At 45.7% G+C, this 27,140-nt stretch overlaps 1 protein-coding gene across 1 annotated transcript in view; it reads left to right on the plus strand.

Annotated features, from left to right (window-relative positions):
• The window catches only part of PAPPA (pappalysin 1), a 207,391-nt gene that overhangs the window by 114,246 nt on the left and 66,005 nt on the right, over nucleotides 1–27,140 (plus strand). Inside the window, exons 11-13 of the mRNA XM_058524829.1 lie at nucleotides 23,198–23,311; nucleotides 24,258–24,393; nucleotides 26,737–26,950. Of these exons, the coding sequence (XP_058380812.1) occupies nucleotides 23,198–23,311; nucleotides 24,258–24,393; nucleotides 26,737–26,950 (464 nt within the window). The remainder of the gene's footprint in view (nucleotides 1–23,197; nucleotides 23,312–24,257; nucleotides 24,394–26,736; nucleotides 26,951–27,140) is intronic.

Genomic DNA, 27,140 nt, shown 5'->3' on the forward strand with positions numbered 1-27,140 from the left:
TCTAGAAAATGGATTAAAACTTCAGTTTTGATTTTTCTATAAGCCCTCCACTTTTAATAGTTTCCAGTCTCTCTCATCCATTCTCCTCAAACAAGATTCCCAAATTTGGTTAGGGCTAAGCTATTCCACCCCGAATATTGAGTCTTATATCCAGATGTTATCAAAAGTATCAGAACTCTTCTGGTTGAGCAAATTGGGCTGAACATCCTATAATAAGAGACATTCTTTGAATGTTTTGGCCGTGCACCTTCCTGGCCCAGCTGGAATTCAAGAAGTTTCTGAGACAGAACAAAAATGGAAATCAACCGAAAGAATCGAATTATCTCTCTTCTGGGAACCTCAGAATGGTTTGGTTTAAATGCTTGCAAAGATCTCATCTTGTTCCTATTTTGTCTCCATGTTTCACATTTCTCTAATGCTTTATACCAAAGGCTGCCAGAATGAGATGTAGATATTCCTTCATCCTGCCCCACACCTAGCCTTTCTACCAAAGCCCATTTCCTCCTGTCCAAACAGGCACCTCCCTCCTGCAATGGCCTAGGGAGGAAATGGAAACCCTAAGCCCATCAGGAATGCACAGCGCTCTCCCAGGGATCACAGACTTTAGTCAACCAACCAATTTATTTGGTTAATCCTTTGAGGGTAGAACTTAGACTAAGCATTTCCAGGGCAGTCGTTTCTGGGCCAAAGTAAAGAAAACCTTTCTAAGAATGAGAACGATACACGGTATGATGGAGTGCCTTGTGATATAGTAAGCTCCTCGTCACGAGGCACTCGGGCTGAGCTGGTGATGGAACAGGAGATTCTTACATTGGAAGGCAGATGTGACCTAGGCATCTCTCCTTCCTCTGTAACTGATTCTCTGACTTCATATTCCATCAAACCACTTTGGGTACACCAGTCCTTTGCCACTTCATTTTGAATTGCTGCTACCTGTTCCTTGGCATGCCCATAATACTTTATGCCTTTAACAAAATACAAATGGTAATTGGTCTTTCATTACAGGCATTTATGTATTAATTCTTTTATTCGTTTGATCACACAGAAATATATTTGAATCCTACACCGAAGAATGAGAGTAGGGAGAGAGCATGGGCGTTAGTGGGGTGAAGTAGAAATCATGCAGATATGGCGCCCTCTTACCTTCTCTTCTTACTTGGGAAACTTGAGCAAATTTCTCCTCTGGGGACCTCAGTTTCCTCCTCTGGAAAGAGGGAAAGGTAGCATCGACTTGGTGGAGATTAAAGGAGTAAATGCAGAGAAAACACTTAGCACTGGGTTTTTTCTAGTTGTAGGGTAGTGCAAATGTTCATGCTTGTTGGGCTCCTCCACACCCTCACCCCAGAGCTGGCCACAGTGACCCACACAGTACAGAAGCTCAGTCAAAATTTGGTTGAGTTAAGCATCGTTGCATTAACCAGAGTTTCCTGCCTCCTCAGGACTGTTCCAGGCATTTTGAGAAAGTGGTCCTTTTGCCGCCCTCAAAGAGCTCACCATTTCATCGGAGGAGTGTGTCCAACTAGAAATAGCAGCCAAGGCCCAAGAGTGTGAGATTCAGAGGGAGTTTCCCTGAGGAAGAAACCACACTGCTATCAGTTTACTCAGCCAGCAGGGATGAGAGCTAGTGTGTAGGGATGGAAAAGTCCTCTGCCCACTTTCAGAAGGTCCTGGACTAAATTATAAAAACAACATTTACCAAATTCATCCAGGCTCTGCATCAAATTCCTTGAATCCTACTAAAACTGCCACACAAATAGGAATCACTGTTTTTACTTTACAGGTCAGGACAGTAAGGGTCAGAGGCTGAGTGACTTGTTCTGGGGCTCACCCTGGTAAGGGGCAGAACCAGGATGTTCTGATTCATAACAGGAGCCCAGGTGCAGGATGAGGCAGCTCAGAGCTGCTTCAATGATTGGCGGGAGAACAAGTTAGGGGAGCTGGTGTCTTGTGCATTTTTTCGTATGTAGGATGCATTCAAGGAACACCAAGAAAGTGGGAGTCCCCCCTCTTCCATACCCCATATATTGCTCCACTGTATCTGCCATGCCGCTAAGGTCTCCACCTATAGGCATTCATTCTTTTAGGTTAAGCATTGCCCTCTCCAGAAAGTCATCTAAAGTATGTATATGGAAATATGGGAGAAACATAGGAAACATTTTAGGTTGCCAATCCCTGAGCATAAAAAAGATTTCTTAGATTGTATGCCTAATTATCTCTGGGCTGTGGGAGGAAAAGGAAGAAAAGCACAAACAGGACAATTGTAGATGGAAGAGGGAAATTTGCTCAGTTTACAGCTTTGTCACAAACCATGTGCTACACACAGGACACTTTAAAATGTTAGTAACAGAGCATTGCAAGATGTGTGCGTTCCTTGATGGCCACCAAGTGAGTCAGGAGAGCAGGGGCCATATATCTGGGTCTCCTTCATCCTTCTTTTCAGAAGAAGGGACCAGATACCCACTGGGTACTCTGGACACAAGGGTAAAAATTCTTTCCACAAGCACTTAGGATGCAGTGTAGGAAGTGCTCAGACAGGGGAACCTAGAGGAGAGTTGGGAGATATTTCCTGTGGAAGTTGTTGCTAAGCTGTAACCAGAAGGATAAGCCTGGAGATAGGAGAAGGGTGTGAATGGAAGACCCTGTCAGACAGAGAGAAAGATGGAGGGAGGGATGGACGGACAGGGAGGGAGAGACAGAGACGTGGAGGAAGGGAGAAGGTAGGAGGGAGGGAGCAGGAGAAAGGGAGGGAAAGAGAGATATAAGGAGGAAGAGAGAGGGAAGGAGAGAGAGAGACGTGGAGGGAGGGAAGAAGAGAGGGAGGGAGAGAGAGAGGGAGAAAGCGAGGGGGAGGGAGGAAGGGAGGGAGAGGGAGGACAGGCATTCCAAAAAAGGGCAATAAGAAATAAAGGAGAAGTCTAGGGAGATGAGCTACAAAGGTGTGTGGGAACATCCTTCAAATGCTTGAAATTTAGACTTTATCCCAAGGGCAATGGGGAGCTTTTCAGAGGTTTTAAGCAGGGGGCTCACAGGATCGGATGTTCATTTGAAAAAGAGGAATAACATCTATTGAATACCTCCTGTACTAGGGGTTTGAAGCACATTGTAAAACTGAGAAGTTTTACTTCTCCTCTCTCAAAATGAAGAAACTGAGTCTCAGGAAGATGAACCACCTCACCCATGGGACTCTTTCTTCTATTTCTTTCTTTTCTTACACCCGGCTACTGATATGACATTGAAACAGCCTCACTCAGAAGTTTCGCATGGACAAGCAATTCTCTGATGCTATTTAGATGATATTATTTGCAAAGGACAGAGAAAAATCTTGGACTCCACACCCAGGGCTGAGGTCACTTCTAAGGATCGTCTCTTGCTCGCACGGACCTTCACCCAAGCATGCGACTCTTCTCCGTGGTGAAATGGGACAGCGTCTGGCCGTGGTGGTGGAAGGAGGAGAGGCAAAGAGAACACACTGAAATGTCAGAGAAGATTCCAAGCAGTTTTCCCAAATACCCAGGGGATCTGCTTCCTCCTGGTGGTTTCTGAATAGTTTTTCAAGAGCACATGTGTGAGTCATCTAAGGAGACAGAACAGAAAGTCCCGTGGTCTATTACAGCCTGTCCCATTAGTATGGAGCACCCAAAAATCCCTCTAGGAGAGTAAAAAACAGCGCCTGCATCACAAGGGAGCCCCCTGAGCTGGTTGCTATTACAGCCTTGACTTTGCATAGAAAAACCTTGGGCTGGAAGGGGCTTTAAATTGACTAAATTTTCCAGGATCCCAGCAAAGGGATCTGACAGATTCTCCTACGAGTCCTCTCTTCTTCCGTCCTTCCTTCACTCATTCACTCTTTCAATATTTATTCAAACCTTTGAAATACAAGACACTATGATTGGCCCTGAAAAACTTTGAGTGATGAGAGTTTTAAAGGAATAAATGAGATTTGGGATCAGATCAACCTAGTTTCAGTTGTAGGGCCCACCATTTACTAGCTCTGTGACTTTGGGCCAGCCAGTTCTCTTGGCCCCTACCCAATTTCTTATCTGTAAAATAGGAATAATAACATCTGTATGACAGGTACCTGTCCAGGATGAGACAGTTCATCCAGAAACATGGTTTTCCTTCTGATAGCAACTGACAATTTTGTTAAAGAAACATATCCTTCTGCCTGTGGAGTTTTAGCAACTGAGGGATACAATTAGAAACAATTGGATTTTTCTTTTAAGGGAACACTCTTTTGGGCACAGAAATCTAAGCAGAGAGAGACTTTGAGAGTCTCTTGGTCTTGCTTCACTTAACTAAGATTTGACTGTGATTAAAAAATTTCCCTGAGCCTTTCAGTCCCCTATCTGTTATGAGATGATTTGGATCTTTGGATTCAGAATCAACAGCATCTTGTTGTGAACCTTCTGTGTCCAAAGCTTCATCATCAGCAGTGGGTTGAGGTTGAGACGAACAATTCAACCTCTGCCTCAAGCAATCTGTAGTGTCCATGGAGGAAAGGGAACCCTGAAATAGGTACTCCTAAGAAGAAAAGACAGATGTTGGCAAACTGCTATGATACGTGGACAAATGGAGTTAACCTTAGAGGGATGTACATTGAGGGGAGGAAAGGTAAGCCTGAATAAAAGGAGATGTTAGCTATGAAATTCTTTTTCTTTCCAGCTGGGCATTTTGAGGAAATATAAGGACTGTAGTGTGGCCACATTGTTTCACAGAGTAAGTTTTAGAGCCAGAAAGACCTGGTTTGAGTGCTGTTCCTTAGTTGTATGATGCCTGGCAAGTGACTTGGCTTTTCTGAGTCTCAGTTTTCCTCATCTGTACAATGGGCCTGCTGTCACTCTGGGATGGTCGTCAGGATCCAAAGAGCTAACATATATAAAGTGTAGAGTACCTGCCTACCTCTCGCTAGCTATCCAATTCATGTCACTTCAGATCTCTGCTAAAGCATGTTATCCCCAGGCAAACTGAGTCTGGAGGAGGAATACAAATCTGTGAGAGAGGAAAGCAATGGAAGGGTGGGCCTGGCATTGGCAGGCATGCAACAAACATGTATTGATTGACTAGGGAAGATGCCACGTGGATCGGGGAGGGCCTGGTTTGAAGAGCAAGTCTTCATTTCTCGCTTGCCAGTTGACTCCTGACTTGAAGCCCAGGAACAAGCAAGGCTCCGTGGTTTGGGGCTGCTTCCACTGCTCCCCTGCAGAGAGCAGACAGAGCCCTGGCAACCTACTCCACGGCCCCTCTAGGAAGATTCCTTGGCCTTTGTCTTCCCTGTTCTCCAAGCCTGACCCACTCCCATTCCATTGTCTTTCTTCTCCACATCTTCTTTTCCTATACCTAGGTGCAGGACCAGACTCCTTCCTTCCATCCCTGCCATTCACTCAGGCTCCCTTCAGACCCTTCTCCGTTCTTATCTCTCATTTTCTTTTTTTTTATTATTGTTGTTGTTTTAAGTGGGGGTACCGGCATTTAGCCAGCACGGCCTTTGCTGTGTAATTTAGTTTCATGTTCTGTACCCAAGAAACATGTAAAAAATGTAAACAGCATTCACTCTCCGAGGCTGTAATGCACTTAGGAAGCAATAGCTGGTCAAGCTTGCTGAGCCCGCTGCTTCGGCATTATTGAATTCTGTCCCCAAAACCACAGGCTCATTTCTCTAAGTCTGAAAGTAAACTTTCTCAAGCCAGGCCCAAAGGATGGGTTTCCGAGGGGAGTTGGGGTTTGGCTGTGTGCAGGGTTTTGTTTTTGTTTGTGTGTGTGTTCATTTGTTTGTGTTTGTTTTTCAAGCCCCTTACCTCCACTCTCTACCCCCACATCCTTACCTTTTAAATTAGCCTGGATGTATTATCTACAGAACTAGACCAAAAAGGGTTTTCTATTCTCTCTTCCAAACCAGAGTTGGGTTTCTCAAAACTCTCATAATTCTTCAGCCAGATCCAAGTGCCAGGAGGTCCTGGATTCACTTGTACATGTTCCTTTTCCAAGGAGAGATGGACTCTGATAGACACTTGAGAAGCCCTGCTGAGAGGCATGCTTCTGTGCCAAGATGGTCCAACAAAGACTTCCCTGGGGCTCCTACCCACCCTGGGCCCCTTTCCCAACTGGACCCATATGTGCAGCTGGTAGAAGGGGATGCTTGGCTGATGTCTGCATTTCTCTCCATCCTGGGACAGAGGCATAGGTTTGGGAGATCTGGTCTGCTGGAAGGATACTGCTTTCAGGAATGAGGATGCTACCTCGGTCATGCCCAGGTCTGCAGTGCTGCCTGGGAGCAAGGGGTCCAAGGAGAGAATATCAATTCAGTGCAATGCGAGGAAGGAGATGAACTGACATGCATCGGGGAGCTACCGTCAGGAGTGTGTGTTCTAGAGAAGGTAGAATTGTGTCAATGTTGGGAGCCCAGGCTCTAGATCAGCTGTCCAATAGAACTTTTGGTGACGGTGGAAGTGTTCTGTATCTGCACTGCCCTATTGAGTAGCCTCTAGCCACCTATTATATTGAGCCCTTGAAATGTGGCTCATGAAACTGTGAGGAAGTGAACTGTTAATTTTAATCCATTTACATTTAAATAGTCACATGGGGATAGTGGGCAACCTATTGGGCAGAGCTGGTTTAGGGTATATCATATCCCAGTGCTGCCACTTACAGAGAGATCTCAGACAAATTACTTAGCCTCTCTGGGCCTCAGTCTCCTCATCTGTAAAATAGGAAAATTAAGTGGTAATTGTGAAGAGTCCAGAAAAAGGCACACATAAAGCGCTCAGAACCGTGCTTGGCATATAGTAACTGCTATAAATTCATTCAATTCAGTTATTGCGTTAAATCCTTATACCAACTTGTGTGGTAGGAACTGTGTTCCCATTTCACAGATGGGGAAGTGAAGGTCCACAAGGATCCCCTACTCCAAGTGGTGGAGCAGGAGTAAATCCAGATCTTTCAGGCTCCACAGCCCGTGCACTTTCCAGTTTACCACACCACCTCTCCCAATAATTTTTTTAAATTAACATTTGTCTCTTTCCCAGAGTGAGATGCAACATACAAAATCTTTTTGTGATGCAATGATTTAAATCTTTTAAGTCTGCGTATATCCTCATCAGAAGATTTTTCCTTTTGGAGTACATTTTCCATGATCTACAAATATTGGTCTCAGTGATGTTTTACCTATGAAGCTTTCTGTATTGTTCCCTGTGGCTCTTAAAATCCAAAAGCCTTAGCAGGCAAGACCTTGCACAATCTGTACCAGCTTTTCTTCACAGCCGTTGCCTAATGGACACGTTCCGGGCAGAATGGGCCAACTTGGGATTCCCCAGACCTGCCTTGGGGTTTCCATTTCTCCTGCCCAGAAGAATCATCATTCACTTCTCCACCTCTTTAAAGCTTAACTATCTTTCAAAGTTGAGCTCAAATGGCACCTTTTCCATATGGCCTCCTCTGACCCCCCAGCGCATGTGCAGCCCTTACTCTTTTGACATCACATAGCTCTTCTGGAATCATCCAATGGCCCAAAGCAAGTTGCCTCTTAGTTTGCATTTGCCCATGTCCACGCCTTCTTATACCAAATGGCCTGTGAGCAGCTAAAGATTTGGGCTCCATCTTATTCCTTTAGGTATCTAGTGCTTAGCACAGGGTTTGCTACCTGGAGAATACTCAGAGAATGGTTATGGGTTCATTGAATGATGCTGTTGGAAACAATGTCTGCTGAGTGATGTTTCCTTTATGATTGGCTTAGATGTACAAATCAGTGTCTGTAAGTGATTCCCTTATGTGGCCAGGTTACATTCCCCTGTTAATACAATAGGTGACCAGAGTGAGAAGGGCCTTATTAAGTCCCCTGGTTCAGCCCCTACATTACAGATCAGGAGAGTGCCACCACATGAGTCGGGGGAAGAAGTCCTGAAAGCCCACCCTGAGCCCCACCTTCTGCTGCTCTGTGCCTCCATGATCCCCCATCCCTGTGGAATGTCAGCTGCACTAGGTCAGGGGTTTTTGTGTGCTCACTGCTGTGTGTTCCAGGATCAAAAACAGGGCCTGGCACATAGTAGGCGTGTGATAAATGTTTACAAGTAAACTTGCACTTTGTTCTGCTAACGGGTTTGCTCAGAAAGTAGGAAACAGCTTCTGGAGGCTGGGCCCCGGGATCAAGGCTCTCCCCTTTTGCCTCCTACTATTTGGGGAAAGTTTAGGGTTTCAGTGATGTCCCTGTGGCTATATCCCTACAGAGACTGCTGGAAACATCAAGAGCTGTCTTTCTGGCTCGAGAGTGTGGCTCACCCTCAGAGAGGTCTCCCAATGAGAGACCCAGCAAAGGAGGGTTTGAAAGAGCAAAAGAGAGAAAGAAGGGAGGAAGGAGAGGTGGAGGGAGAAGGGAAGAGGAATAAAGAATTAAGGGAGAGAAGAAAAGAAATGACAATCATAAACAAAACAACAATAACATAATAGTAACAATAGTTGATATTGTGATGTGATCATGTGAATGGCCTGGCTATCAGGGTAATTTACGTCGGAAACTCCACCCAGAGTTTCACACTGTTTTACCACATTTACACCTGATAACCACTCTATGAGTTAGCATCTAGCTCACTGGGTTACAGAGGAGTAAATTGAAACTCACAAAAGTTAAGTAAATTATCCAAGTTTCTACAGCCAGCCCAGGAGTATGGCAGGGAAATCCAGAATTTGAACCCAGGCCTGTCATCCTCTAGATCCAGGACGAAAGTAGGGAGGGATGAAGGAGAGAAATGTTCCTTGTGTGTTTCTAGTGTGTAGGGCTGTGTCTCAACACTTGCATGTGCAAGAATTCTTTGAATCCTTGCCACAAGCCTCCAAAGTAGGTACCATCATCTCATTTTGCAGTGGAGGCATTTAGGCTTTGTGAAGAGTTCAAGGTCATGGTGTCAGTAAATGGCAGAAGCTGGGATTCCAACCCACATCCCTTTGCTGTAAAATGTGTGTGTCCTCCACTGCTCAATGGAAGGTTCAGGAAAGTGGCAGGTGTAGGAATTATTGGAGTTCACATTGTGGATCCTAGATCATGCTGCAGTTGTTCCCAGGGATAGCATCTCGGGACAGCTGCTTCAATACCCTGCTTTTGTGCAGATGTGTGCTGCCTCGGCCAAGGGCGCCACTGGGGAAAGCATCACTCTGGAAGGTCTCTGTCTCTCAGAGGAATCTGCTGATGGGATGGTGGACACATAAGCCAGCAGTGTCCACTGGACATTCTGTGGGCAAAGCCCCTAGTTTGCATATCACCATCACTATTCCCAACTCTGAAATCTGGAGGAGCAGGCCAGAGAGAAATGCCACCCTTGTCCTTAAGAGTGATAGCCTTTGTTTGAGCTGGAAGGTCGGCAGGACGCTGTTAGAAGCATGAGCTATCCCTATGCTCTTGTTCTTTGCATACATCAGTGCACTGCGTCCTTTGGAGCCTCTTCCTAGGAAAAGTCAAGCTGGAGGCAGCCCTGGCAAGAACACTGTCTACTCTTCAAAAGCAAAGAGGAGAGAGCCAATTACTTGGTGGTTACCAGCCCTTGCTCACCAAGGTTATAGGAGGGGATCAGAGAACCCTGCAGGTCTGCAGAAGAGCAGAACCCAGTGACAATGTACTCTGCATTGCCATCTTGGCATTGAGTCGGGTCTCCTGCAGGTAATGTGACCCATATTTCATCTTGGATGCAACTTGAAACACACAGATCTTATTAGGAAAGCTGGAGAAGAGGAAGAAGGGGGAGAAGGGAGGAAAAACAAAAAAACAACCTGGAAACTCCGAGTTTTATGAACTTGAGAAAGTCTTGTTCTTTTAACACACAGATGTTTTTAAGTGAAAAATCACTCCTCTGACCTTTCTTGAATGGGCCAGTGTGGTCAAGACTGCCATTAACAACCGCTCAACTATTCCTAACGAAGGGTTTCAGTGACCAGGCACTGAGTTTGGATGTGGTCACTGCCTTCCTGATTAACCCATGAACGTCTCGGGCCTCCCAGAGGAAGGCCGAGAAGAGGTCTGAAGGCTTCCGAAGACATCCTGCTTCGGTCTGAGTAGCTCTGAGCTGAGTGGTGGAGATTTCCATGTTTCAGTACTTTGCTCCAGAATTGGCTGTGATTCCCAATTTCACTCTAGACCCAGTAGACAGGGCATTTTGGATTCAACCTAACTGGATTTGTGTTCTCCGTCTTTGGTATCTGATTCTCTACATGGGTGGTTTTGGGATGCTGGATTAGAGCACATAGCATTGCCTGGTCCTGTTCTAGAAGCACAGTATCTCGGTACTCTGGTCTAGAACTGGAAGTGTTTCAGTGCTCAATGTATTACTCTAGAACTGGCAATACTGGGCTCTGAAATAAAAATCACGATGCTTCAGGATTCATATCTGGAGCTGGCAATGCCTCAGGATTTTCATCTAATGCTGGCATTATCTCTGTGTTCCGATCTAGAGTTGAGTGAATATTCGGGTTGAAGCTAACAGCGTCCTCTTGATCTGATCCCGAGTCTACATGGCTTTTATATCGTGATCTAGAATTCATGAAATTTCATTAATTGCTTTCAGTGCAAATGTTAAAAAAAAGAGAGAGATTTGGAAACACAGAAAGTTAGCTATGTGTTTTTCAAAAAACAATGTGTCAGAACTGTGTTTGCAGCAAGATTCTGCATCTCGAACTTTATCCTTCATGCCTCTGCTATTGACATCATCTGGGAAACTGGGTTTGTCATGGCTCAGCTGTGGCCCAGTTTGTCTCTTTCTCTCGCCTTTTTTTTTTCTCCAGCCCCTGCTCTCCAGAGCCCACTTGACATTAAGATTTTGCATTTCAGACTGGCCCTCAGGCATAGATTGCCTCGGCTGCTTCTTCCTATGTGGCCCTCTCTTGGCCTGTACATACCTCGAACACAGAACTTAGCACATTGTTCTATGAGTGTTCGCTCGATAATCATGTACCCTCCACCCCTCCATGGGTCTGGGAACTATTTAGGAGAAGGAGTTTTACCTTTATAGCTTTTTTTCTCTAGGACCCATTTTCCTCGTGTAGACCATGGGGAAGGAAGGACCTAACACATAATAAGTCCTATGTAAATGTATATTGAATGAGTGAATGAATGAATTAATAAATGAATGAAAGAGAAGTATAAGAGAAAAATTTGAGCTTCTGCTGGAAAAAAATCTGAGTCTCCCCAAAGAAAACTGAGCTCTCTGGGAGTCCCCCAACCTCTGCCTCTCATCCCTTAAGAGTTTCAAAGTCCTCCGATGCACTCCCCTAACCCCATCAGCATCTTTCCGCAGAAAGAGTCACATGTGCCGTGAAGGCACCCACGGACCATCTGGCTGGGAACCCCGTGTCCCTCCTCTGCTACGGGAGATCCCGTAAGCTGGACAGCAGTCTCCAGATGTTAGCTGTTTCTGCTCACTTTTCTCCTCCCTTTTCAACAGCAATAATAATAATTAAAACAAACACAGGCCCCATCCCCTGCCCCCACCCCTGAAATTACAAACAGGTGGGCCCAGATGCCCTTCCCCCCCAAAGGCCTCGTAGTCTCCAAGCCCAGCCACCGACCCTCAGCAAGGCCTGCCCTGTGCTGAGCAGGACAGCCAGGCCAGCTGCCCTGGGGCTTGGGCCACGGGCCTCAGAGAGAACATGGCCACGTCATGGGAAGTCCCCATGCTAGACTTTCCCTATCCCCAGCTCCCACCCCCAAAGCCTTGGCCTCCAACTTAAATGGATGTATTTTGAGGACTAGGTGGCTTAAGAGATTAGTAATGAGATCCCAAGTCTTTCACTGCTGGGTCAGGAGTTCAGAGGCGGGCCTGGGTGACTAGGGAATGGCATAATTACAGAGACAGGGAGCAGGCCTGCGGAGGGCCCCTGTGAAATGAGCCCAGCCAGGCCTTTAAAGGGAGGAGTTGTCAGCAGCACAAAAGCCAACCACCACATCCGACACTAATCACTCTCCCTTGTTAGAGGATTTACTAGCTGGAGGAGCCTGAGCCCCCTGCCCAGCACCTCCTCAAAACGTGTGTCTGGGTTCCGGCGATGGGCAGAGCCCAGTGCCTGGCTCTACTGTCTGTAAGGTGGGGAGATAAGGCTGACCCCATGGGGTGGAATTGCGAGAATGAACATTTCATATAATGTAAATTGGTGACCAGTGTCATTATTTTAATTATTGCTGCCACTGCTATGGCGATTATTTCTTCCCCTGCCTTGACCTCAGTTTCCCCATCTGAAAATGGGTAATATGAACCTCCCCTTCACAATGACATAAGGATGGAGGTAATGGATGTAGAAGCAGCTGGGTGCTCGTCATCATCACTGTTATTGTAGCCATCCTTACTGTGGTCACCATTCATACTGTGTCAGCCTCGGTTTCCTCATCTGTATAGTAGGGGACAGACATGGAGTAACACAGGCAGCGATCAGACCCAGACTTCACCACTCCTGCCAGGTGTGGCTATTTATCCTCTCTGAACCTCAGGCTCTTTATCTGCAAAGTCAGTGAGGATGGTAATACCCGCCTCAGGAGAATGTAAGATTGGCACTTAGAGCATAATTACTGGTTTAAATGGTGGCCAAGAAAATACTTTGGCTTTGTCACTATCGTGGATGCTTTCTCAGGCTTCTTGCATAAACTTTTCCCTTAGAAGAAGGTTGGGACAACCAATTTCTGTCCCCTAGGAATCCTGAGCCTTTATCTTTGAAATTAAGCAATTGAATGAGCAGTCCCCAAGAACTGATCGATTCTATGATTCAGAACCATTTCTCCTCTAAGAAATTTTGTCTCCCCACCTGTAAAAATGTTAGTATGCTGGAGCACAGTGATGTCTTAAAGAATTTCTTTGCTCCCTTGCTTGAAAGCCTAGACTTTTCCTCCATGATCTTTTGATCAGGCCAGGAGTTTGCACCCCAAACCACAGGATTCCAGACCTGTGGGGAGGTACAGGCCTGGAGAATGTTAGACTCCTAAGGAGTGTGAAATGCCTAATGTGAAATGCCCCGGGGACAGACCCCGGGGGCAATGAGGTGCTAATCACCCCAGAGCTGAGCCCCAAGGCTGGAGGGCATTGAATGCCGAGTTATCTTATCTGGAAATGTCTCCTGGGTGGAGGCCCTGAGGTCTGCTGCTATTTCCAGAACTCTGGGTGGGAGGAAGGCGGCATCTCTCTGCCTTGTACACAGGAAATGCTTCTTTGCTTGATTGTCTGTCCATGCTGAATAATAAATCCTGAAACTGAAAGAAAGGTGGCCCACCCCTCCCCCGCCTGTCTATCTCTTTAAGGCAGGCATCAAAGGGGAGAGCTGCTCTGGAGGCCTGGGGAAAGTGATAATTGTTTCTAATGGTCGGGAAAAGAAAGCCTGGCTTTTTTTCTTCTCTTTCTCTCTCTCTCTTTTTTTTTTCCCATTGCTATTAAATGTGTAAAAAGGAGGTTTCAGGAGGGGATTGAAGGTGTGTGTGTGTGTGTGTGTGTGTGTGTGTTGTGCTGTGTATCTGTTAACCCTCAGTTGCTCTTAAAGTTTTCTATGTTCAGGGGGTCAGTCTGGAATGAGGGGTGTAGGAAGGAGGTCAGGATAGGCATAGGAGTGGGGGGAAGCAGCAGCCAGGTGGGAGAGGACTACAGTACTCTGTGGACCTGAATCAGAACTTTGCATTGCACGTGTTCACAGATGCATTAATTGAGAGAAGGCATGTGATGCACTGGTTAGAAAGCCTGGAATATAGTAAAGGATCGATAACATTTAATGGTATTGTTGTTAGGTCATTCTTGTATTCAACTAGTATTTGTGTAGTGCTTACTTTTAGCCTTCCTCTGCTCTTAATACTGAAGATGTAACAAGCAAGATATCTTCATTCTTGCCCTCAATGAGCTAACAACCAAGTTCAAGGATTACAAATAGGTTCATCTCCCAGGCCAATCCTGTCCAATTGTGAGTGGCTCACAATTGTTTTGTTAAGATGGATGCAGAAGTCTACACTCAAGGGAACAGCGTGCACTATTAATGATGTCTGTCCAGGGCGAGAGATGAGGGAATGGCAGTTCTGATGCCACATGTTTGTCTCATCTGGTCCAGGGGGCTCAAGGACCGTTGTACTTCCTGTTAGCTATCAGCCTCAATTTCCCATTCAAGAAGCAGAGGTAATACTAATACCTTTCTCATAGGGTGGTTTTAAGGATTAAATGAAATAACGGAATCATGCAGGCTCTGGAGTACATTATAGTAATGAGAGAAATCACGGTGAATACCAGTTATTATTGTCATCATTATATTTATTGCATATCAACTCCATGTGAGCCTGGGTGATGGACAAGTCTGGCTGTAACACCTTCTCGTGCTCGTGAATGAAACCTGGGTCTCCTGGTGCCTTCCCTGCACCACATGGTTATTATCATCTCTGCACATCGGTCCAGGCCTATGCAGACCTGGGCTTCTGGGTCAAATGCGTCACTCCGGGACTGTATGCATAGCCTTGGAGAAGCCACATCAGTTCAACATAAGCAACGTTCACTGAGCCCCGCCCAGGGACCTGCATTAGGCACCAATGTAAAGGAAAGATAAATCAAACACAGGCACTGTCCTCAAAGCTTGTGCATGGAGACAGATGGACAGACGAGAAACTATAATGCGGTGCATTACATAAAGAGTAGGACCACGAGTTATCGGGAAGTCCAGCCACAGGGCGGGAAGAGAACGGACTTACTCAGATCACTTGGCTTTGACTCTTACGCCGTGGGGGAGTGACCAATGCCTTCCAAACCTCAGAGTCCTTATCTCTAAAATGGGGACAAAAGCATTTATTCCTCAGGGTTATTAGGAGGGCCAGATGAGATAACACACAGGAAGCATACACTGGTAGCCTGTCTTTAAGACTTGGTGCCCTTTCCCTCCCCCGTGGGAGCACTGAAGAGGAAGCAACACGTTCTGTAAGAAACAGCCAAGCCAGCTTTACAGAGGTGGCTTTATTTTACCTGGGCCATTTGGTGTCCGGATCTCCCAAGGCCCTTTACAGCCGTGGCCTGATGCGCTGCCTCCTCACAGGCTTTCTTGCTTCAGTCTTCGTACCAAGGAACCCTGCCCATCTTGCAGCCTTGCAACTCTTGGAGAGATAACTTGGCATTGAACCTGCCAGCCTGAGATTAAAGTTGGCCTAAGTAGAAATGTTCGGAAACACTGGCTGGGGAGCGTGTGTGTGCGCGCGCGTGCGCTGGTGCATACATGTGTTTGTGCATTTATGTGCATTGTCATTGTCAGCATGCACCCCATATGCTCCCTCCCTATTCCTTTTCCTCTCTTTTTCTATGAGGCCCATGCTGGTCTCTTTGGGTTGTAAGAGGAAATTGGAGAGGATGATCTAGAGGTTTGACTAGGACTTCCTCTGTCCTGTGATTGACAAAGGACATGTAAATCTGTAAAAGTGAAATTCAATAGAAACCTCATGGCATCTCCCCTGTCTTGGAAAATACCAGAACTCCCCCTCCCCCCGTTCTCCCTCCATCTCCCCGCCTTTGTGTACGTCGTGTGTGGGTGGAAGATAAAGTGGATTTAAAAAACCCTTTGAAAGCAAGACATCGTTAACTCCTCTAATTGAAAGCAGTCTTCAGCAAGGGGGGGGTGGCGGTTTGGAGGCGGGTGCTGGATGTAGTGGCTGGTAGTGCATGGAATGGATGAGAGTCCTCCAGTCCTGGGGCCACAGAGGCCTCTGCTTGTGTCAGCCTGGGCATCCCCAGTCACCAACAGACATCCCAGCCCATCCCAGAGGAGCTTACAGTGTACCTTCCAGCCAGTTTCTCCCCTCCCCACTGGGCTCTGTTCCCCATCTATCTCTCGGATGTGATGGCTGGAATCAGATCCCTAAGCACCCTCCCAGCTCAAACCCCCAGTGATCTCAAAGCTCTGGGGGAAGAACTTCCAGCTCTTTTGTAGCATGCACAAAAAGAAAAGAAAAAGTAAAACAAAACAGAAAACACGTTGCTGGAATGGCTGCAGTAAACTTTTATGTTACCCCTCCGGTTGTCTTAGACAGAAAAAGTGTCTGTGAACTTAGCCTTCTGCCTCAGCGGGTCAGAGACCTGGGATCCATGAGTCGACTCAGAGGCTGACAGGATGATCACACTTCAAGGCAGAGTCCACAATCTCTTCAGCAGCATTCACTAGGAAGAGGCTGGAAATCAAAAGCTGGCAGAATATCAGAACTCAAAAACTCTTTGGGGATTCATCTTACTTTATCCTTCTAGAAGTGAGAAGGATGAGCGCCAGAGGAAGTCCGTAATTGAGTGAGTTCTAGGAGGCAAGTCCCTTGCCTGGCAATCCAGGGCTTTTTCAACCACATCACCCCACCCCAGGCAGACCTGTAAGGGCCTGCTTGCGTCTGCTGAAGCAACATCTGTTCAGAAGTCCCGGGAGAAGGCAACAAGGAGAAATCCCAAGGCTGTCCTCCGTCACAGCCCTGAGAGAGATGTAGGCAGACCCTTTTCAAGTTAACATCTACAGTTAAGAATGTGTGCTGAGCTTGTGCCTGGATTTGAATCTGGTTCTACTAATTAGTTGTGTGACCTTAGGCAAATTACTGGCCCTCAATTTCCTTATCTATCAAATGGGTATAATAATAGTATCTACCTCACAGAGTTGTGAGGATTGCATGATTTATTATACATGGAGTCCTTAAAACAGTGCCTGGCATAGAACGGGCACTCTATATGCTGCTGCTGCTGCTGTTTTTATTGTTCACTGGGCGCCTATTGTGCCATGTGTGCTGGGCAAGCTGCCAGGATTTATTTGAAGATAAATAAAATGTGGTTCTCACCTTGGAAGTCTTCAGAGTTTAAAGGGAGAAGACTGGGTTCTAAATGAGTATAATCCAACTTGACAAGTGCTGTAACTGAGGTATATATAAAGGGCTATATGGACACGTAAGAGAAAGCAATTAATTCTGCCTGGGGGGTGAGTAAAGGCTTTCAGCAGAGGGGTGATATTTGAGATTGGCTTTGAAGTGTGTGTAGTATTTCACAAAATGGGCAGTCCAGTGCAGTGGAGGGAAGTTGGGCGGGGAGAAGTCTGAGCACCGCATCCTGGTGGTGAAGTCCATGGTATGTGGGAGAAAGAGTCGTCCAGCGAGAAGGGAGCACCACTGTGGACATGTGTGGTCGCCTGCCTGCTGCGTGGGAAGGGAGAGCAGCTGGCAATGAAGGTGGGACGTGGCTGAAACCAGCTCTCGAAGGCTTTTGTAAGCTGTGTCTAGGAAACTTTCCATCCTGTGGTCTATGGGCAGCCATGGAGAGGGTGATAAGTAGCAAGGTGATATGATCACGTTTTCAGTTTAGAAAGTTAATTATGGGGAACTTAGGAGCAAGTGGTGCCCTCTTCCCCATCACAGGAAGCAGGGGTTTTGACCAAGACAAGCAATAATCATGGTGCTTTGTGATTGAGTACCCAGAACATGGAATCAAAGGGAACAGAGTCCAACTTCTGGCTGTCATACACAGCTGGAGCTACGACCTTGAAAGAGTTGTTTAAAGCCTCTGTGCCTCATTTCCTCGTCAGAAAAACGGGATGATGAGTCCAACCTCAAAGAGTCATTGTGAGCATTAAACGATATTATGACCCTGATATTATTGGTGGATATTATTACTGTGGGTGTTCTTAGCTCCTGGGGCACTTGGAGGTCATTGCATACAACCACTACATTTCGTAGTTGGGGAAACTGAGGGCGGAGAGATGTCTAGCTAATAAGTGACACAGCCAGAACTGACCCAGGTCTTCTATTTCCCATGGGTGGTATTTGAAGGAAGCACAGATATCTCTGAAGATGATGGGGAGTCTAAGGGATTGTCCTAAAGGTGAGAGGCTGCCCTCAAGGCCAAGGGGAAAAGTGGTCACCTGCCCCTTGGTTCCCACAGGTGCTAAGATGGGTTTGAGAGGCAGTGACCTGCTAAGCTTCCATCAAAGAGCTAGGGCTGGGCTTCCTGGAGAAGACAGTGGAGTGGGCACCAGAATTCCTGCCTGCTGTTTCTGCCATGAATTCTCAGGGGAAACAGGAGAAATCTCACTGGAGATGGTTCTAGACAACAAAGGCAGGATTGAGAAGGTGCAGAACATAGATGAGGAAAGGGCATCAGTTCTGGGAGCTGGAAAATTTTGCATTTTCATAATAATTTTGCCACTGTGTCTTATATTGTGCAAGACGCCTACCCTCCCTTGACCGCTGAAAAAGGAATAGTCTCAGTAGATGATCTATTCAAGTCCCTCTAACTCTAAAACTCTAAAATAAGAAAGCTTATAAGCATTGCTACTTAGAGGAAAGAGGAGGAGAAAGTACAGCCAGACATCTAGCCCTGGCTGTTGGGAAGAGGTGTCTAAAGGTAAACTGGGCTGTCTATAAATGGAAGTGAGTTCTCTGTCCAAGGAGTAATCAAGAAGATGCTGGGTAATCATTCCTCCAACTCCAAGAAGACCTAAGTGAGGGTGCTTGCCAGCCCAACCACATCTGTTCTTTGCCTAGCGACATTATATGAATTTCTCTTTTTTACGCCCTTCACTAGATCATTTATTTATTAATCTATTCATTCATTTAGTGAATATAAATATTTTAGCCATTCAAAATAATATATTTTATTTTGTTTTATTGTGATAAGAACAGTTAACAAGAGATCTGCCCTCTTAACAACTTTTTATGTGTACAATGCAATATTGTTGATTATAGGCACAATGTTGTACAGCAGATCTCTAGAACTTAATCATCTTGCTTAACTGAAACTTTATCCCCATTGCTTAGCAACTTCCTATTCCATGACCTCCAGTCCCTGGCAATCATCATTTCACTCTGATTCTATGAATTTGGCTATTTTAGATACCTCATATAAGTGGAATCATGCAGTATTTGTCCTTTTGTGACTGCCTTATTTCATTAAGCATAATGTCCTCAAAGTTCATGCATATTGTCACACATGGCAGGATTTCCTTCTTTCTTAAGGCTGAATAATATTCCATTGCATGTATATACCACATTTTGTTTATCCATTTATCTACTGATGGACATGTAGGTTGTTTCCACATCTTGGCTATTGTGAGTAATGCTGTAATGAACATGGGCAATGCAGAAAGACAGGTTTGAGCTATAGGAGACCCCCTCTTTATCTCTCTAGTGGAACCTGAAGCTTAGAGGCTGCTGATGTTTCTAGAGCCCTCTTGAGATGTTCCATAAGACAGTGAGTGATGTGAAGGGAGGGATCAGATCTTGTTCATACCAGTGTGACAGACAGGAGAAAAGGTTACGATGTTCAACCCCCTGACATCTCTGGGGGTGGGGGGCTGGGTAGAGCCCTTGGCATCATCAGAAAGATTTGTGTGTGCAAGAGGAGAGAATCTAAGGGAGAGCAGAGTGGCTCTGCAGGAGACTTGAGAGGGATGTAGGGAAGGGGGATGAGGTTGAGAGAGACTGGGAAGGTCACTGGAGCCAGTGACACTGAAGAAACTGGAGAAAGGGAGATGATAAGTGAAGAGGAACTCAGGATGATGGTGGGAGAGCTTCAGTCCACATGGAGTGTGTGATGTAACCCTCCTGCTTGTCCCCTTACAAAATGTTCAGTAAACTCTACATTGCTCAGTAATGCTTTGTGGAGTTGGATTTGCTTTTTTGGAAGGTGCCAAAAGGTGAGTGGATGAGAACAGAGCATCCCCATAGAATCAGTCACCTTGGGATCACACCTGTATCAGTAGTGACTAACTTTGTGGCCATTTTCTCTCAGGGCTTTGGAGCCCAGTGCGCCATATGCCCTCAATAAATGGCCACTGAATGAGCAAATTCATGCAAGATCTATAAAAGCAGGTGGCTTGTAAGTGCTTGCTTCCCCCTTCCCCTGCAACCTCCCCCAACCTCCCCAGGAACATAGATGGTCTTAAGATCAACTGGGGCTTTGGGCAAAGTTTCAGCTGGACTTGTTTGTTCCTCTCCGTTCTGCTTTGATTGTTCCTGCTCAGGATCACAGCCAGCCTGAAACAAACTCAAAACTAAACAGGAAAACAGAGAATAAAATAACAGCGTGATCCTCTAAAACCCTGTCTAGTGCTGATAGAGCTGACAAGATAAGAGGAAATTGTATTTAAGCAATAAGAGGGCTTTGTTCATGTCTGAGACCTTTCTGACCGTGACTGCTTTAGATTCAGAGATAAAGCCCCTACTCCAGCACTCCAGAGATGTGCTCCACCACGCTCTGCTGGGGGATAGGCAGCTAAGAACACAAGGGGAAAGAATTCCAAAATGATACATGTCGAATTGCTGGCCTGAATTTCAAATGCCATAGATAGTTTATGCAAAGTCTTGCACTGTTGTAAAATGTAACATAATCCACTGGCAGATCTGCCTAAGCTCTGTCCCAGTTGTTTTTGAGAAAAATAAATAAACTTGAAGATGTCTTCCAGCCCATAAAGTGGTTATGTTTTACCCGTGGTCTCCTGAGTATTAAGCTTCTAGACATTTGAATAACTAAAGCCATCACCTAATTCCTGGCCAATGAGATGGTTGATTCTTGGCAACTTTACTCTCCTTAAAAAGTTACCTGTGATATTTAGGAAATGAATACTGTATTCCCAGGACCCACTGATTCTTCTGGAAGGGGTAAGGGGAAGTTTGACAATGGGTAAGTTTCAATACAGTCATGCATCGTTTAATGACAGGGTTATGTTTTGAGAAATGCGTCGTTAGGCGATTTCGTCATTGTGCAAACATCAGAGTCTACTTACACAAACCTAGATAGTATAGCCTACTACACACCTAGGCTATGTGGTACTAATCTAATGGGTCCATAAGGGATGGGATCGTATATGTGGTCCCTTGTTGACCGAAACATTGTTATGTGGTGCATGACAATACTTTTCAGTGTTTTTAAAGCTGTGAAGCTTTTTTCTTAAATGAAATATTACAAGGCAGCTTGATATATAAAACAAACGAGTGGAGATGCTCTGGTTGAAGCAGTGGAGCAGAAACTAAGCAGAACATTCTCAATCCTGACCCTCAGACTGACACCTGCAAGGAACCCTAAGAATCCATAGGCGATACCTTGAAAACCTATGATCTAATCCAACATTCAAATGTGAAAGATAAACCGAGTCTAAAGAGGCAAGGTAGTCATAATTACACATCAAATTTTAGGGAGTTTGGACCAGAACCAGGTCTCCTAAATCCAAGCCAGCTCACCATTGCGGAACTTTGACAATGTGTGATTCTCCAAAGTTAGTTGAGCAACTTATCTTCCCCTATTTGAGGTTGCAAGAATGAACTGATGAAATGTTAACCTTAAGGGAAACTGGATGAAGGGAACTCTCTGTATTATCTTTGCAACTTTTCTGTAAATATAAAATTACTCCAAAACAAAAAGTTTATTTAAAAAAAAAAGCATTGATGCTAGTAATTGTAGATTATAATGTAGCCGTGTGTTTTAACCCGACTTTGATTAATGAATTTGATGTATAACTTTTCCGCTCCATTTTTAATTCTTCTACACTCATCTGTATGAATCCCTGGGCTTTGTGTGATTTTTATAAATGACATCATAATGTACTTATCCGTCTTCACCTTGCTCCATTTTTTCAATCAATGTTATGTTTTGTGATCTCTCCATGTTAATGTCTATGAACTCATGAGTAGGGTTTCTGTTTTGATTGACCAAGACTCATTCTGAACTGGCTGTTTAATATTTTTAGTATCATCCTTGTATATGAATCTAGTTCAGTCCTATTAATATTCTTTTGCTGTATAGAATTCTGTTACGTGAATATATCATATTTTATGCATCCCTTCCCCAAGAGATGAACATATAAACTATCCCAATCTTTTGCTACTATAGATATTGCTGGCATGGATATCCTTGATCCTTGTATATAATTTTTCTTTTTTCCTTTCTTTTCTTTTCTTTTTTGTTTGTTTTGCATGTGTATGTTTGTTTTGTATGGCTGAGATTAGATTATCTCTCTTTCTTTTTTCACCTTATAAGACCTTAGAATTCTCTAGGTCAGCCTTAGCTTTACTTCTGGATGAGAAGACTGAGACCTGCAGATGTGGAATGACAGGCCCCAGTTCACAGGGAGTTTTTGAGAGGGAAACCGCATTAGAGATCAGAGGAAAAACACTAATTTGAGATGACCTTCTGCAAAAGGTCTGACCAATCTCAAGAAAAACTCAGCTGTTTCTATCCTTTTCCATTCTAGCACTTTTCTATTTTCTACCCTACAGTTTATGATTACGTATGCCTATGTGATTACTTGATGAATATCTGCACACATTGTCACTCTAAACTCCTCAGCACCTGTCTTGTCCACCGTCTTGTCCCAGAGTGCTTGTCAAATAGCAGTTACTCAATAAATATGATTTGAATGAATGAATGAACCAATGAACTAAGGAATGAAATAACATTTGGATACACAAGAAAATCCTAAGTTTAAAGAACTCTATTTGTGTATACATGCTTCATATTTCTTTTAACACCATTTGAGATATCTATCATTGAGAATGTGTGTGTGTGTGTGTATATATATATACATAAATATATATACATATATATGTCTTTTAACAACATTTGATATCTCTATCATTGAGAATGTGTGTATGTGTGTATATATATGTACATATATTGATTTTCTTTGGAGGAAGCAGATATTGTCTTCTATGCTCATATGCTCAATATGCTCATATTGTCATAGTCTTTGCTCTGCTCTGTCATTAATATAGCTCTGAGCACAACTTACAGATTTGTTCTAAAATAGTCTGCTTGGTATTCAAGACTATGTGAGATCCGACCCCTCAACATTCCTTTTTTGCCACTTTCCCCAAGCTCTAAAAATACCAGGCAGCTTATCACAACGTGAGCATTCTGGGTTTCTGCTTTCCTCTGAGGCTTTGCTTCTGTTCCCTTACCTGCAATACCTCTTATCTCTACCATATTCTTCCAGACCCAAATGTCAACTCCTCCAGGATTTGTCCCCACAAAAATTTCTCTGTCACCTCTACCACCAAAACATGTTATCTGTTCTTTACTTAACAGCATTAAGGTTTCCCTCTTTTATATTAGAATGTGGGCTCCTGGAATAAACTCTTGTCTACTCATCCTGGTTTCCTCCTGTGGTGCCAAGAACAAAATAGATGGATGATAAAGGTTTATCACATTGAATTTAAGTCAACCTCTGAGACCCTCTAAAATATTTTATTTTCTTTATCTTTTTCTAGGTTTGTCGAACCAAGGTGATAGATCTCAGTGAAGGCATTTCCCAGCATGCCTGGTACCCTTGCACCATCAGCTACCCATACTCCCAGCTGGCTCAGACCACTTTCTGGCTCTGGGTAAGCCAAAGCTTTGAGAGCCCTAGAATCTGCAGCAGTGGCCCCCAGGAAACGCTGACTCCCATAACCCTTTCTCAAGATGGTTTGTCTACCTACTGAGGGTGTTAATTGTAAGGACAGAGAACAAAACATGTAGCAGTGGGATGCTTCCTGAAACGGAATCCCATAATTGCCCAAGTCATTCTAGTTTTGGCAAAGAGTCCGGATACCTTTTGTCTGCTTGGAACCTCCTATTCATTGTTCAAGGCCTTTTAAATTGCCTTCTCCTCCTTGAAGTCTTTACTGATCTCCACAGAGAGAAGTGACTATTCTCTCCCTTCTAGTCCTGCACACGTTTGGATGTGCACACATTGGATGGCTCTTGTCACATGGTATTACATAGATGTCTATGGGTCCATCCTCCTGACTAAGGATTGTGCATTGTACTGAATTTTGATTTGCATATCACTAATCTACTTTGAACTCCAAAGTAGTTGCACAGACATGCAAGGGCCAGGTCTTAAATAGCTTTGTCTCCTAGGTGCCTAGTACAGAGGTTAGCATGTAGAAGTGGCGAATAATAATAAGTACCATTTTTTGTGGTTTTGGTATGTGCCAGACACTTTACTCTCATTATCTTACTGGAGCCTCATAGCCATCCTGTGATGTAGCTGTTTACTTAATCCACCACTTAGAGGTGAGGGAACCTCGGTCCAGAGCAGCACAGCCAGAACTCAACATCACACAGCTCGGAAGGAGCAGAGCCAAGATTGGAACAGAGTTTCTGAGCTCAGGGCCTGTGCTCTTCACTGTGAGGTTTCTCTGCCTCTCTGTTCCTGTCATGGGCCCATGATGAATAGTCTAGTTCCTGAATTAGAAGATTCTCCTCGAAACCCCCAGCCTATGACTGCTTCCCCACCACGTGACTGAGTGCACCAGGGACCCTCCTATGTCTTCTGCATTTCAGGCGTACTTTTCTCAGCCAATGGTTGCTGCAGCTGTCATTGTCCACCTGGTGACCGATGGGACCTACTATGGGGACCAAAAGCAGGAGACCATCAGTGTCCAGCTGCTTGACACCAAAGATCAGAGCCACGATCTAGGTGAGCATGTTCCCTCAGGCATGGCTTGCTCTTGGTACCTGCTTCCACATCTTCCCGTGGGTGGTTGTGAGGATCAGCTGAGAATCAGTTCTTCCTTCCTCTTTCTGCTTTCTTGCTTCTATTTGGCATTCTGGTTGCCTTCAAATCAGGATGTGTTTCTATATGCAGAGAAGTCTAGGTCTGGCAGATTTGGGGATGAGAGGACAATGTCAAAGTCTTCCCTTCAGTACTTCCCTTCTGCCAGACACCTTTAACCTCAGGCATCCCATATGATCCTCAGAAGACCCTGGGAAGGAGACTGAGCAAACGCAGTTTCCCATTATACATGTCAGCACGTAAGGCCTGGAGAGAGGCATTGAGAGACCCCGGGTCACATGGCAGTAGCCAGGAAGAGAGTAGTCAGGTTTTTGGGATGGTAGCCCACTGCTCTTTATCCTATAGGCAAAGGTGTCCATGAATGCCCCCAAAGTCATAACCACGTCTTTAGCACAACCTCCAGACTTTCTCATGGGAGTAGGAATAAGAAAAGGTCAGATTCAGGAGTAGGAAGGCAAGTGAGGAATCCAGGTCCTAGCTATTAAGAAGCTGCCCCAACACAGGGCCCAGGGGGAGGACAAGGGCCAGAGTTGTCACTTGTCGCACTCCTCTGCATACCCGTATGTGCACGGCACAGAGGAAATACCCCGACTCCAGAGCTGACAGCCAAGGTTTGAATCCCGTCCCTGCTGTTCACCCACCTTAAGAACATGAGCGATTTTCCTGACCTTACACTCCATCACTCAGAGTCTCGCTTTCCTCTTCTGCACAATGGGGACAGCGATGCCACTTATTACAGAGGCTGTTGTGACTGTGTCTAGCACAAGACCTGGCATTAAGAAAGTCCTCTTACCCCCTCGACATTTCCAGTACACCCTGACCAATATACCTCTGGGCAGCCATTCCAGCTGTTTGGAATTCCAGGCCAGCACTGACATCCAGGCTTCAAAGCTGTGCCCCCACCGTTCCACAGGGAGCTCATTTCAAAGACCGTAGGAAGCAAGTAGGCAAGGTCATTTCAGGGTCAAGCAGAAGCCAAGGGCGCAAGGCGGGTTTTTTGTTTTGTTTTTATGTTTACTTATTTAGTTAGTTTTAAAGGCAAGGGGGAACATGTTAATAAGGAAGAGAAAGAAAACCCCTCTGGACTTATCTGGATTCCTGGGAAATTTCCCTAAGTGAGAAGCAAATATTTTCATAGCTGTCCTGGCATCGCAAAGGGCTCCAAGGAGAGGTTTTTCAGCGTAGTGGGGAAAAGTCTGGTTCCAGGGAAGCTCCTTGGATCCCACTACTTGAGGCCTGAGGCTTCCACATGGCCCTGTCCCTCCCCACCGGGTCCCCTGTCCTCTGTCCTCAGCAACCGGGCATCCCTGCAGAGGCTTCATAGCTCTGAGAGAGCGGACCATGGAAGGGGGAGCTTCACGTCCCCACATAGCAGGCCAGCCAGGACATGGGTAGGATTATCCCACTTTTTAGATGCAGGACCTGAGTTTTAGGGGCTTGCTGGAGTCACATAATTAGGAAGTGGCTAAACCAAGTCTTGAACCGATGAGGTCTGTTGAACACCAAAGGCAGCTTCCATTTCACCAACTCTGTCCCACCCCATCACTCCCTTCCCTCTACTTCTGGATGTGCCTTTTCTCTCTGCCCCTCTCCCTTCCTTCTCGAAGCCTCGGGACCTATTCCTCTACTAGATAGAACTCAGGGCTTTTGAGTGAGGCAAGGTTGGATTCTACCTGGACTTTATGTCGCTGGCTGTTCTGTGTCCCTTTGGGAAGCCACTTCCTGCCCAGGATTCTCACTCTTATCTCTGCAGAATGGGCACAGATGTTCTTACCTCACAGGGCTGCTCCCAGGTTCCCAGATTACCAAGGAGAGCAGGTTTTTTAGCCCGGGAACAGCCTGTTGCTGTGAATTATTTCCATCATCTTTATGACTGACTGGGAAGGCAGCCTGAAAACTAGCAACTCAGGCCATCCACGCCTAATGCAATGTGGGAGGGAGGTGAGGGCCAGTGATGCTTAGCAGGTCAAGGGGTGGCCCTTTGGGGGAGGGAGAGGGGCTGTGGGCGCTAGGTGAAGGGAAAGCTTAGGGGGTAGGGAGGCAAGAGGATTGGAAAGATTTGGAACTAAGAGAAAAAGGCAGACAAAGAAACTTTCAATCAAACTCAACATCCCCACCGGCCACCCAATGGTGCTTTTGTGCAGTGACATGAAAGGGTCTGGGGGCTTCGGGAAGGGCCGGTTGGGGAGGGCGTGACTGGCCTTGAGTAATGAGCCTGGCCCCTCGGCCCTCTGTCTCCCCTGACAGGCCTCCATGTCCTGAGCTGCAGGAACAATCCCCTGATTATCCCTGTGGTCCATGACCTCAGCCAGCCCTTCTACCACAGCCAGGCGGTACGTGTGAGCTTCAGTTCACCCCTGGTCGCCATCTCGGGGGTGGCCCTCCGCTCCTTCGACAACTTTGACCCCGTCACCCTGAGCAGCTGCCAGAGAGGGGAGACCTACAGCTCTGCCGAGCAGAGGTAAGGCACCCTGGGTCTGCTCACCCTGGGCTGTTTTGTAGCCAAGTGGAGATGGAGGAATTCTGGAACTGGGTAGCTATTTGTGTTGCTGTAAAAAGTCTGTGTGTTTCTCCCTTCTCCATCCTCTGGCCTCTGCTAGGCTCTGCCTTTGGGCTCGGGAGGCCCACACATCTCTGAATTCCAGAGGTGA

Source organism: Diceros bicornis, chromosome 28 (assembly GCF_020826845.1).
Source record: "Diceros bicornis minor isolate mBicDic1 chromosome 28, mDicBic1.mat.cur, whole genome shotgun sequence".
NCBI lineage: Eukaryota > Metazoa > Chordata > Mammalia > Perissodactyla > Rhinocerotidae > Diceros > Diceros bicornis.